The 13,513-nt window shown below is 36.8% G+C and overlaps 1 protein-coding gene across 5 annotated transcripts in view; it reads right to left on the bottom strand.

Annotated features, from left to right (window-relative positions):
- The window catches only part of POGZ (pogo transposable element derived with ZNF domain), a gene marked incomplete at both ends in the record, with an annotated part of 34,706 nt that overhangs the window by 9,777 nt on the left and 11,416 nt on the right, over nt 1-13,513 (bottom strand). For 2 of the 5 annotated variants that reach the window (XM_084243506.1, XM_084243503.1), the window contains 7 exons: nt 1,615-1,769; nt 2,133-2,470; nt 3,195-3,301; nt 5,533-5,751; nt 5,830-6,120; nt 7,368-7,476; nt 8,444-8,619. In XM_084243506.1, coding sequence (XP_084099632.1) covers nt 1,615-1,769; nt 2,133-2,470; nt 3,195-3,301; nt 5,533-5,751; nt 5,830-6,120; nt 7,368-7,476; nt 8,444-8,619 — 1,395 coding nt within the window. The remainder of the gene's footprint in view (nt 1-1,614; nt 1,770-2,132; nt 2,471-3,194; nt 3,302-5,532; nt 5,752-5,829; nt 6,121-7,367; nt 7,477-8,443; nt 8,620-13,513) is intronic. The other 3 variants (XM_084243502.1, XM_084243504.1, XM_084243505.1) reach the window with 2 other exon arrangements.

Genomic DNA, 13,513 nt, shown 5'->3' with positions numbered 1-13,513 from the left:
AGGTGTTTTCACTGGGGGTGGGAGGGGTGGAGGGGAAGGGTATAGGTTGTATGGGCTTTCCATCACTGAAAGTGAAGAATTTGAGTTCTAACCTAACAAAGTTGGCTACTCTGCCGTTACACTGTGATGTTATGATGACTGATTCCACAACCCATTTTACTCCCAATTAATTAAATTAGTTCAAGTTCCATTGTCCAATATGGTAACCACTAGTTATATGCGGCAGTAATCATTTGAAACCTGCCAGGCCCAAACTGAAATTTGCTTTGAATATAATACACTCGCCAAATTTCAAAAAATCTGTGTTGCTTTTTTGGGGGGAAAGAAAAAGGATGATAAATACAGGTGATTAATTTAAAATTTTTGATTACATGCTGAAATGACTGCATTTTGAATATACTGAATTAAATAAAATACACTATTATATTAATTCCAGACTTTTTTTTGGCTTTGCTTAAAATAGCCATTAAAATAATAAAATTTCTCATATAGCTCATATTGTGTGTCTACGGACCAGGACTAGTCTAAGTCACTCACCACATCCCCGTGCTAATGAGACCAATGTCAAGGAGATACAAAATATAGCAATTCTGCTTTGTAGGAAAGGTTCAGGAAAGGCAGAGGACAATCTGGTCTCTTTATCTATACATAATGTTGCATCTGCATGTAATGCCTGAGACTAACAAAGCCAGCCAGTCACCCTGTTATGAGGCAAAGAGAACTGTTGAAATGCAGAACATTTAAGTTCTCAGCTTGAAGATCATTTTATCTCACATTCTCTCAGTTTTGAGACATAAATGTCTTTAGTGTTTCATAATTCACTTTCAGTCAAGATTTTCAAACTGTAGCAAAAGCATTCAGATAACAACCATACTTCTGTCCTTAATTATTCACTTACGCTTTCCCATCACTTAAAAGTTTTTCTTACAACTTTCCTTCCATCTAAATCCTTTTATATTTAAAGCCCCTCAAAATTTAAGCATTACTTTCTAAGAAATCTGGCCACAAGGATCTTTCCCTTGCTCTGAACTACTGCAACTACCGCTATATCATACAATGCATATATATTTATAGTATGTACACAATTATGTGCTCACATTTTCCTATATTTACATAATTTTGTTCACTTCAACCATTCTAGAAATCTTTTAAAGAACACAGGAAATATTCTAGAAGACTTTTACTCTTAAGGTGTATACTCCTAAGCAAATGATTTAATTTTTCTGAGCTCATGTTGAACTTCTGTTCCCTCATATATGTAAGATGTACAGTGGAGATAAAACTCCAACTCATACGACAGGAGTCTGAATGGTAAAATACCTTATAAGTAGTCCTGAGAGGACAGAAGTATCTAGGTAATTCCATTATGTTGATCTTTTTCTATCGTGGTCCCTAATAATTCAGATTCTAGCACTGAACTCAATTCATGTTTGAACAGTATAGAAGTGAGGTTTGTAAGAAAATAAAGTGAGGTAAGGAATTGACTACAAATATGCAAAGAACTTCATCTACGTTGTTACCCAAGTATTGATAAATATAATGGGCTCCCTTTAATGCTGTTCAATGAATGAAGAGCAAAGTATACCCCTAGAGTTTAAGAGTTTCCAAACTTACTAGTCGATTCATAGGGACTATGAACATTTTCCAAGTGGCACTGGAGCTGGAAGGGAGTGGAAAACTGACGATAACAGTGTTGGCAGATAGTATGACCATCCACCTCACCATTCTGCTGATCGAGCTCTACGTGATGTTTCATATGGTTCATGAATCTGTAAGCACAGCACAAAGGGAAAGTACAGAAAACATAAAAAAAACCCAGTAGCCTTGGATAAAATAACAGCAGAATCACAGAATAGATATTACCTGCTCTAATTTCCTCACTTGGGAAAATGCTTTTCTGAGCCCAGAAAGGGGTTCTTAAAACTAAGGTTCTGTGAAGCACTGGTCTCCCTTACTCTACTCAAAGTTATCTTTTATTACCATAATACCTGTCTATAGTACTAGTTATTGATTTAATGGTAATCCTTAGCAAGACTAGAAAATAAGACCATCTCAAAGAGAAAGACTTAAACATGTAAGAAATTTCAGTCTTCTCTTGTCCAAGGCAACCTGCAAGACTCCTCAACACTTACCGAATATTGTTTTTTAGCCTTTTGGTACAATGTGGGCATCGGAAAGATGTGGCGACCTTTGGGAAGCTTGTGAGTTGGGCTACTTTGCCACCATCCCGTCCATAATAGAAGTCATCTACTAGCATAATGAGCTTGGTCTGGACAGCATCACCCACATTCTCATTTGGCTCTTGCACTTTGGTAGGTGGTGACAGAGCAGGAATAGGTGTAGAAGAGGGTGTGGAAGCAACAGGAGCTGTTTTCTCAGGAGATGGTGGCTTTGCTGTTGATGGGATGCTGGGTTCTGAATCCAGAGACTTTCCTTTCTTCTGGTATTCAACCATTTCTGGGCAACAGTACTATAAAGAAAGAAGACATCTGATTATTCTGGTCATCCTACGGCCCAGGATATAATCCCCAAACTTCACTAACATTCCTTGTTAATGGTTTAGTCCTAGTATTCTCATGCAACTATCACCCTTCGGTTTCTAGTCTTTCCCGGTGTCACTTTTTTCTCTATGTGCATGACTATTTACAGCCACATGCCACTCCAAACACCATACCTTACACTTCTCCTTTCTGCCCTAGAGACTTTAACCACTTACAATAACTTGTCTCTAAGCGGCCTGGCAGGAAGAAATGCCAATCTTTGCATCTGAGCTAATGCCAAAAACTGAAAAGGCTAGAAATGGGAACTGGTTAACAGCTCCTGATTCATACAATGACACAATAAATAGGAAATGACCTCAGGCCAACCTGGGTTGAGTCTGAACTATCTAACAAACCTGTCCCCTACGTAGTGCCAAAATCTAGCACAACTAATATATAATTTTAATTATTCTGTTTTTTAGATAATAGCCATCATAATGCATATTGTTTCAATATACTTGAGGGTCTTTAAATGTATCCATCATATTCTAAAGTACATAACTATTCTAAAAAAGGTCAAAATAAAGAGCAACCCTTTAAAAAGGCATCTAGGTTATTTTAGAGGGGTCCCTGCTTCACAAGCTCCCAATTCTACAGGAGGTTTACAGTGGTAGTCATTTAAGCTAGATCCCCATCACAGGTGCTATCACTTACACACATGTGACCTCTCAAAGCTTCAGTAATACGGAATTGGGCGTTACACCGTGGACATACTTTCCGCCCACCATCCTGAAGGTCAAACACTGGCATGGAAGAGGTCACTGAAAGAAGTGAGAAGCATTGATAAGAAGACTGACAAGATGATAGTGGAAAAAGAATACTGGCCTTTTGGAAATAGGTTAAACATTCCCTGAACAGCTTATCAAGGTTGGTAAGCAAGCATGAGAGATCACTATGAGGCACACACACACCTTTGACCATTCTTCTCACTCTAGGCTAGGGGTCAGCAAATCATAGCTTTGAACCAAATTCAGCCAGCTGCCAGTTTCTGTTTGGCCCACAGGTTAAGAATGGTGCTTACTTATTTTATTGCTGCTTTGCAAAGTTTTTTTGTCCTTTGTGTTTTGTGTGTGCGTGTGTGTCTGTATTAAAAAAAATTTACCTCAACCATTCTTAAGTGTTGTTAAGTACATTTACACTGATATGCAAGCAATGTCCAGAACTCTTTCCCTGCAACACAAACTCTATACCCATTAAATAACAATTCCCCATTTCTCCTCCCTCCTAACTCCTGGTAGCTAACATCCTATTGTCTGTACAAATTTGACTGCTATAGGTAATAGTAAGTGGAATAATACAGATGTGTCCTTTTGTAATTGGATTCATTGCCCTTAAGATTCATAAATGTTGTAGTGCTGTAGCATGGGTCAGAATTTCCCTCCTTCTTAAAAGGCTTAACAATAAACTATTATATGCATGTAACACAATTTGTTTACCCATTTACTATTTGATGGGCTTCTAGAATGCTTCTACCTTCTGGCCATTGTGAATAATAATTCTATGAATATAGGTGTACAAATATCTGTTCAGATCCCTACTTTCAATACTCTGGGTATATACCCAGAAGTAGAATTGCTGGATCATATATAATCTTTTGTTTCATTTTTTGGGATCATCATACCATTTTACATTCCCATCAGCAATCCACAAAGGTTCCTATTTTTCCACATCCTCACTAACACTTGTTATTATTTTCTGTTTTCTTATATAATACCTAATGGATGTGAAGTGTTATCTTACTATGATTTTATTTGCATTTCCCTGATAATTAGTGATGTTTGCACCTTTTCTCATGTGCTTAACAGCCATTTGCATATATTCTTTGGAGAAATGTTTATTTAATTCCTTTGCCATTTTTAGGGTTCTTTTTTTTTTTCATTGCTGTTGAACGATAAAGAATTGACATTCTTTATATACTCTGGATATTAACCCTTTACTAGATATGATTTGCAAACATTATCTACCATTTGGTATCACTCTCTATACAGTGTCCCTTGTTGCACTCAATTTTTTTTTCATTGCTACTGAACTATAAAGAATAGACATTCTTTATATACTCTGGATATTAACCTTTTACTAGATATGATTTGCAAACATTATCTACCATTTGGTATCAGTCTTTATACAGTATCTCGTCGCACTCAAATTTTAAATTTCCATGTACTCCCATTTATCTATTTTTCTTTTGCTGCCCATGCTTCTGGTGTCACATGCAAAATGTCACTGCAAAATCCAATGGCATGAAACTTTCCCCTCATGCTTTCATCTAAGAATTTTATAGTTTTAACTCTAATGTTTAGGTCTTTGAATTCACTGAGTTAATTTTCATAAATAGTGTTTGATAAGGGTTCAACTTCATTTTCTTGTGGATAGTCAATTTTCTGAACACTATCAAAATTTATATATTGTTAAATGGTTGCAATAAAAATAAAAGAACAGAAAGATTTTTCTGACATATGAAAACTATATGATATTCAAACCTCAAAGTCCCTAATAGTTTTAGTGGCACACAGTCACAATCATTCACTCACATACTACCTGTAGCTGCTTATACCACAATGGCAGAGTGGGGAAGTTCTAACATATTGTGCAAAATGCCTAAAATATTTACCATCTGGCTCATTACAGAAAGTTTGCTGACCCCTGCTCTAGAATGTTTATAATCCTTACATGCTTATATTCTTCTACACATGAAAAACTCTTTACCACATCCTAACTTTAAAATTTATTCAGAAATCCTGCTCCTCCATGAAACCATTTTTAGATTATCCCACCCATCTCTAATCAATCCATTTCATAATCTCCAAAGCACAATTACACACTGAATTCCATGAAGTTGATTCAGTAACACTTCACAAGTAGCTATCCCATCTACTAAAGTTTCTTAAAAAACAGATTATAGTAACTATATTCTATTTCACAGCATGAGAGTTCTAATACAACAAATACTCGGGATTTTAAATGATTGGCTCCTCATGTAAAGTTTTTGTACCTTTCATTGAAGACTCAGGTCCGCTGGATCTTTGAGAGCCATGGGCAGAGTTGTTGTTGGATACCACCATTGGCCCAGGACTCTGGCCCAGGGAAGGGATGGTGTTAAGGGTATTCACCAGTTTGGCCACTTCATTGCTATTTTCACCTGTAACCCCAGGTCGCTTCACAGTGACAAAGCTGGCAATGCTCACTGCAGGTGGAGAGGGGAAGGAGGGAGCTATGTTTGCCAAGTGATAATCATCTGCTCTCCACCCATCACCCCCCAGTTCTGCCATCAACTCTTCCCAAGCCTCACCTAACTTGGGATTTGGGGTCTGGTTGGATTGGCCTGGAGGTGGAACAGCTAGTTGCCCCAATGAGGTCGGCTGTGTGGCGGTGGGAGTGGTGGAAGTGCTGGGAGTGGACTTGGTCTGCTGGGACTGGGACTGTGGGACGGTGCTTCGAATGGTCAGAGTGGCTGGGATGACGGTGGTGAAGGTGTTGGTGGTGGGTCGCACAGGCATTGTGGAGCCTGGCCTCACTGGGGTCATCTGAGAGAACACTTGCGGAACTCCAACTGTTGGTTTAACAAACTGGGTACCTGGGGCTTCAAAAGAGACAAAGAAAAGAACCAAATCTTGGTCAATGAGTTCACCTACAATACATTCCTCTTGTCTATATTGCAAATTCTGTAATATGAAAAGATTATTTCCCCAAACTGATTGGTGATCATCAAAGGTTACCAAGAGTAGCACAGATTGTAATATCTAAGAAAGCAATAGGTGTCCAAGCTAATAAAAAAAATTAACCTAGGTTACCAACCCTAAAAAACATTAAATTGAAGAAAGAAGACTCCCATCAACTCCTCCCGAAACACCTTATCACACTGCCTTTTCTAGCCCAAGAATATAATCACAGTAGCCTGACCTCAGTATTAGAAGAGAAAGGACGGGTCTAGAATGGGAGGCAGTATGTCTGTAGATAAGTCAGTGAGCAGACCTGGTCCTGAAAAAACTGATCTTTCCCTTCCACTATTAATGGAGTCTGCCATTTTACACAGACTCAAATAGAAGACTGACTGTCATTCTACTCGGATATCCCAAAGAAGAAAATCTCCTGGCTCAGCTATAGACAATTCCACTGACAAATTTGAAGAAATATCAGAATTAGATACAATAAGCTCATCAGACTGGAGGCCAAAAAATACTCTGTGGGCTCTGAGAACAACAACAAAAACTTAGGAAGACAAGTTATAAGAAAAACCCTTATAACTAAATTAAGATGCTCCTTTTTTGGCCTGAATTATAGCAAACTTACAGACAATAAATAAAGAACTGGGGGAAATTAGATTTTTTAAATTATTTTTCAATTCAGTATCTTAAGAAAGAAATTTAATTAGTCATTGGTAGTATTTATCTTCAAAGGGTTTGCATTTGTTTCATTTATATCCAAAATCTATGCTATAAAATGAAAGCAAAATAAAGCAAAAAGTAATCCCACCATGTAAGTGAGTAGGCTTAAAAGGAATATGGAATTTGGAAATCTGCATTAATTATAGCCCTCCAGGACATCAAATTTAATAGCTAACTAAAAACACCAGAAATAGAAAAATGACTACATAAACCTTGTTTTACTACCTCATGAAGGGTGGTAAAAGTTAATAATAAATAAAACTACCACCCTGGCCAAAGGTTAGAAAGTTTGTTTTGTTTTTTAATTGGGTTTAAATCAACATGATCTATAGGTTTTTTTTAAATGACCTAAACTTTTAAAGTGACCTAGAGTATTTTGAGACAATAAAAACAAATCTTCTGGATTCCAGTTTATTCCAAATGGATAGACATTTTTCCTTACCTGGAACTAGTGTAATTGGTCTAACCGTTTGGCCTTGCTGTACGTTCAGCACAATCCCAACCTGATTCATTGCATTTTGTACAGGCCGGACATTTCTTACAGGAAATCCCTGCATTAAAAAGCAAAATGATCTTTAACATGGAGATCAGCTAACACTAGCAGAGACTGCAGTGAGACAGACCTATGTCCAAAAAAGTTCCCACATTCTTACCTAGTACTTGTCTCTAGAATTACAGCTTTTAAATGACTGAGATGGAAATTTTAGAAATTGTGGCAAACTTTTGAGTGACAAAATATCAAAACTGGAAAATAAGCTCTGGTACAGGTGAGCAAAAATGAAAACCTACTTCTTGTCTTAAAAGACCCTGTCTTTTAAGTTTAAAAACCCTGTCCACAGGATGGCTCCTCAATTGCTAAAGGCATAGAAGGAAAAAAATGACACTAACAGTATTCACTAGAGTGATTCGACACACAAACAATTTTAAGAAATTGTTCCCAAAGTCCACTTCAAAGGCCATAAACCTCTGACAAATTTGTAGGAGAGGAGTCTGTAACTCAGGAAGCCACAGGCAAAGAAAAGCATCTGCCTTTCTATTTCACATTAGGCTTTCAACATCAATTCACATTATATATCAAATTAACACCTTCTTTCTCTTCTAAAGAACTCTCCACACTTTACCAACTTCACACAATGATTTCAGATGTCAACTAACTCACCCCATTTTAAGAAAAATCACCCTAAGCAAAGGGCAAGAAGCCTTAGAGCCAAGTGTTAACTAATTAAGGCTTCTTAATCCAAGTTTACCCAATAATTTCTGTCCAGACCTCAATCAAGTCACTTAATAGCCCTCTATTTGGAGTATGAAGGGAAATTAGGCAGCAGTATGCTGGGTTAGGCTTTCTACAACAAACATCATATCAAATTACAAAGCAGTAAATGAGAAAGTCAGGTTCTGTCTTTTGACAGGACTCAGAATCATTTCTAATGATGCTAAAGGCTACATCAGAACCTCCAGAGGTTGACACAGACGTTCTCTCCTTCTTTCCCAAGTGCCAGAACTCAAAGTCCTACTCACCTGTGTAGTGATGAATATTGGTTGTGAGGCCACTGGGGAACTAGTCACATGATTGGCATTCTGCATGACCTGGACAGGCCTCAATACTGGCTGAGTAACCATTGTGCCCAGACCTGGGGTTGGATTCTGGGTTAAGATGAGCGGCTGTCCACCTTGTTGGACCAAAGAATTGCCAGCTATAGGATTAAAGGGAAGGGGGGAAAAAAGGAATGTAAGAGAAAACAAACCCACATTTCATAAGAAACATTGTTTTAGATAAAAATGGTATTCCATATATCAAAATATACAAGATTCACTCACCTCAGGTTTAATGTCACCAAACTCACCCAAAATTTAAGCTTCACCCAAATCTACAACTAACAGAAAAACAAGTAGGTAGGGGAGGTTCACTAACATCTCCCCCAAACATTTTTACTAGGGATGTCTTAACACGCTAGAACTTTTAAATGGCTATCCCTTTGACTCTGATGGTTTAAGTGACCACATATAACCATAACAACAAATCAAAAAAAACGTAAAATTTTTACCCATATTTCAGCTATTTTGCCAGAACACAATTTGTTAGGTAATCCCCCTTAATCTTTTTTAAAAAGGAATACTCATCAACAAACATTAATTCAACAAGTACACAAAATCTAAAGAAAAACATCTCATGCTAGTGAGTAAAATCACAGAAATACAACATTTACAGACAATATAACCACTCTCTTTTATAAGTATGGGAATAGAGATTGACAGGCTATCTTCTTAATCTTTATGTCTTCAAGAATTGATAAAGGAAGGACCTGGTCAAAAACCAAGCAACACCGGGCCTCCCCTGGTGGTGCAAGTGGTTGAGCGCAGTGCTTTGAAGCTGTCCGCAGCCTCTTCAGCGCCCATTCCATCAGGGCCAGCCAGCAAGAACCCCACATGGCGCAGTAGACCTCTCCTGTCTGGCCTGCTGCTCCCCCCTCAGCAGTGTATTTCAGTCAGTCTGCTTGTTCTGTTCCCAGCTCTGTCTCTGTTGAACACTCTTACCCTCCCCCACATCTGGCCTGTACCCTGGTTCTAGTATGCATGAATAAATAAATCTTTAAAAAAAAAAAAAAAAACCAACCAACACCAAGGAAAATGGTACAACTTAAAAATACAATGACTTAATTATGAATATTAGTATCAATCAATGTAGCTAATTATTGCAATATTAAATATTATTTTTAATGTGTGAGGAAAACAACCTTGCAATTTTTTTTTAGTTCCCTATTTATGTAGTTGGCCCAGGGGTGGGGGGGGGGACAGAAAAATCATTAATACTAAGTTCCCTGATTTACAAAGAATAATCCAAAACCAGACAGAAAATTTCAGAGCCAATATACCTAAACAAAAAGATTCAAGGAAATTACTGCCTCAACTTTTTAACTCAAATCATCAGAATAGGATGAACTCTTATGAACTGCATGTTCCATTTGACAGAGTTACTGTAATTAGCCACAAAACTAGACTGCCAGAATGGGTTGGCTGTTAAGAGGCAAACTGTAGTTTACCCCATATTCTCCCAGAAATCAAGAGTCTACCTGTGGATTAGACCCTCAGAGTCACCAAGTCAGCAGACTAGTAAGATTACAGAGGTTGACAGATGATTGATCCATCCATCTATCTGCATCTAAACCACTATAATGAATCCCCAATGTACCCATAATCTAGCTGTAACTTTTAAACTTTTTTTACTTTTTTTTTAACTTTTAAACGTACAGCCAACCTTATTTCACCCATTATCTTCCACTCAATTATCAGTTCCCACATTATTCTGATACAAGTACCAGATCTTATCAATATCATTTCATCTATATGTGTATCTCCATATATATATTGAAAAGATAAGAACTTTTAAAAGAGAATATCAACAGCATTATCACTCCTAAAAATTAGGGTAATTCTATGACTAAATCTGATAATTCAAATTTCCTAATAAAGTAGAACTTAAATGTTCTCACTCAGTCCCCTACAAAAGTAAGATTATGTAAGGTGATGGATGTTAATTAACTAGGTGGTGGGAATCCTTTCACAACACATATGTATAGCAATCCACCACAATGTACACTCAAAAATTTTATAATTTCATTGTCAATTATACTTCAATAAAGTTAAATATAAATAATTCTCTAGACTATTAAATACCCAACCAGAAACCAAGTTGACAATTATCTGTATCTTTTAAAATTTTTGAATCCAGTTACAAAAGAGTTGACAAAGTACAAGTGATGGATATATCTCAGATCTCTTTTAATCTATAAGCTTCCCATCCATCTCTTTTTACCCCTTTGCAATTTATGGATGGAAAATATTAAGTGAATATATATATATATATATGGATGTATATATCTGTGTGTGTGTGTGTGAGTATCTCCTGTTCGTTATTTTAACTCTAAGGTAAAAGAAAATAAATTATGGTATTAATCTAAGCCTAACATTTCCAAAGGTAATCGCTGATTCAACATCCCAAAATAAAATATAGGAAGGGAAGGGTGGAAATTTTTATGCATGTGTGTGGAATCAACCAGCATTGGCTAGTCTGGAAAGAAAGGCCAGTCCCCATGAAATCTGTACATTTTCTATTATAAAGAATGTAAACACAAGCATTTCCTGCAAAAATTCTGACAACAGGGTCATATTTGAATTTTGGTGGATTGCTTAGGACTTTTCCAAAAACATGGTGCAAATAAAAAGATGGGTTTCAGGCATCCCTGGTGGCACAAGGGGTTAAGCACCACACTTTACAATCTGCAACCTCTGCAGCACGAGTTCGATCCCTGTCAAGCCAGGGAGAAACCCACATGGCGAGGCAGACCTCTCCTGTCTCGCCCGCTGCTTCCCTCAGCAGTGTATTTCAGTTAGTCTGCCTGTTCTGTTCCCCACTCTGTCTCTGGTGAATCCTCTCACCCCCCGCATCTCTGGCCTGTACCCCAGGCTCTTGTATGCATAAATAAATAAATCTTAAAAAAAAAAAAGATGGGTTTCTATATCTAGATTATGTTTACAATTCAAATGAAAGCAGATGCCAGCACATAGGTCACAATGGGTTAACTACCGTATACTGTTTACTATTTTTAACTCTTCATAATGAATGATTTGAATGATGTCCTGGAATAATTCCAACAAAGTCTAACAATTCTAATGAATGTTTGATTTTTAATGATATTTTTCATTCATAGGTCTTTCTACAAAGAAATTCTGACAATTCAAAGATCTTACAAAGTTCCACTTCCAGAGGATGAAAGAGGCAACTGGAATCCAAAGGCTTTAAAAGGCTTTAAAAGAACTAATCAACCAATTCCCTGCCTTTGTTTACTCTCAGTTTATGCCACAGCCATAAAGTGATCAAATAAAGGAGGATTCAACAGCTTCTATCACAACATATTGTTTCACAAATCTAGGTTGTGATTTTTTTCCTTCATTCTTTTACATTTACTTAAATAGTATTAAAACCCAGAGATAAGAGGAATAAATGAACTTGAAATGGGCTAAACAGGAGTTGAAAACCAGAAAGTTATACATTAAGAAATTTTTAACATTAAATTCACTATATCCGCAGCTCAGAATTAAGCACTGCTTTATTTTACTTCACAACATGTCTTTCCAATGCAAACATATGATCAGTCAAAGCCATAGGAATAATTTTCAAATGATGAGTGGTAGATTCTAAGGAACAGCAAAAAGAACAGTAAACATATTCCAAAACATTCCTCCAGAAACTTTCTTAAAAAGAAAAAAATTATTAAAGTATGATCCACATACTACACCTATCATCCATTCAAAGTGTACAACTCAGAATTTTTGGTATATTTACAATATCTGTACAACCATCACCACTATTTTTATCACCCCCATTAAAAAAAGCCTTGTTAACCTGCTAACATTTATTCCCCAATCTCTTTCCCAGAGCTGGCAACCACAAATCTATTTTCTGTATCTACAGATATGCTGATGCTGGACATTTCATATCACGGGAGTCATATAACATGTGGCCTTTGTGTCTAATTTACTTCACTTAGCATTAAGTTTTCAAAGTTCATTCCATTTGTATCAGTTATTTCATTCCTTTTTATGGCCTGATCATATTCCATTGTATTGGATACAAAAAAATGTTTATCCATTCAACAACTTAGTGTTTGGGGTTTTTTTTTCCCCCATTTTTTAGCTACAGTGAAAAATACTGCTGTGAACATTTGTGCACAAGATTTTGAATGAACACATATGTTTTCAATTTTCATGGGTATATAGCTAGGAGTAGAATTGTGGGTTATATAGTTCTGTTTAATTTTTGGAGACTCTGCCAAATTAGTTTCCAAAGTGAAAACATCATTTCATATTCTCACTAGCAATATATGAGAGTTCCAGTTTCTCCACATTCTTTATCAACACTTTTGTTATTTTTTATAACCATCCTAGTGTGTATGTATTATTGGAGTACAGTAGTTCTTTATATACATGTCCCTTATAAGATACAGATCTCAATTTATGATGAGATTACATACCGATAAACCCATCAAAAACTGAAAATACCGTAAGTCAAAATTGTATTTAAGACACCTACCTTATCCTGATCTATCTAAAATATGCTTAAGGGTCTCCCTGGTGGCACAAGGGGTTAAGCACAGCACTATGAAGCAATCCACAACCTCTGCAGCACAAGTTCAATTTCCGGCCAGCCAGGGAGCAACCCACATGGTGCAGCAGACCTCTCCTAATTTACCCACTGCTCCCCTCAGCAGTGTATTTCATTCAATCCACCTGTTCTGCTCCCCAGTCTGTCTCTGGTGATTCCTCTCACTCCCCGCACCTCTGGCCTGTGTCCAGCTCTTGTATGCATAAATAAATCTTTTTTTTAAAAAATGCTTAAAATGCTTACATTAGCATACAGTTTGTCAAAATCACCTAATACAAAGTTTATTTTATAATAATTTGACTTTCTCATGTTACTTATTGAATACTATACACTGTACAGTATCAGATATTTACTTTGGAATCATCTGGCTATCTCAAGGGAAAGATCAAAATTCAAAATTTGAAGTACAGTTACTACTGAACACA

This window comes from Talpa europaea, assembly GCF_964194135.1.
Source record: "Talpa europaea genome assembly, chromosome: 9".
NCBI classification, from domain to species: Eukaryota; Metazoa; Chordata; class Mammalia; order Eulipotyphla; family Talpidae; genus Talpa; species Talpa europaea.
This window is presented reverse-complemented; position numbering and strand designations above follow the sequence as displayed.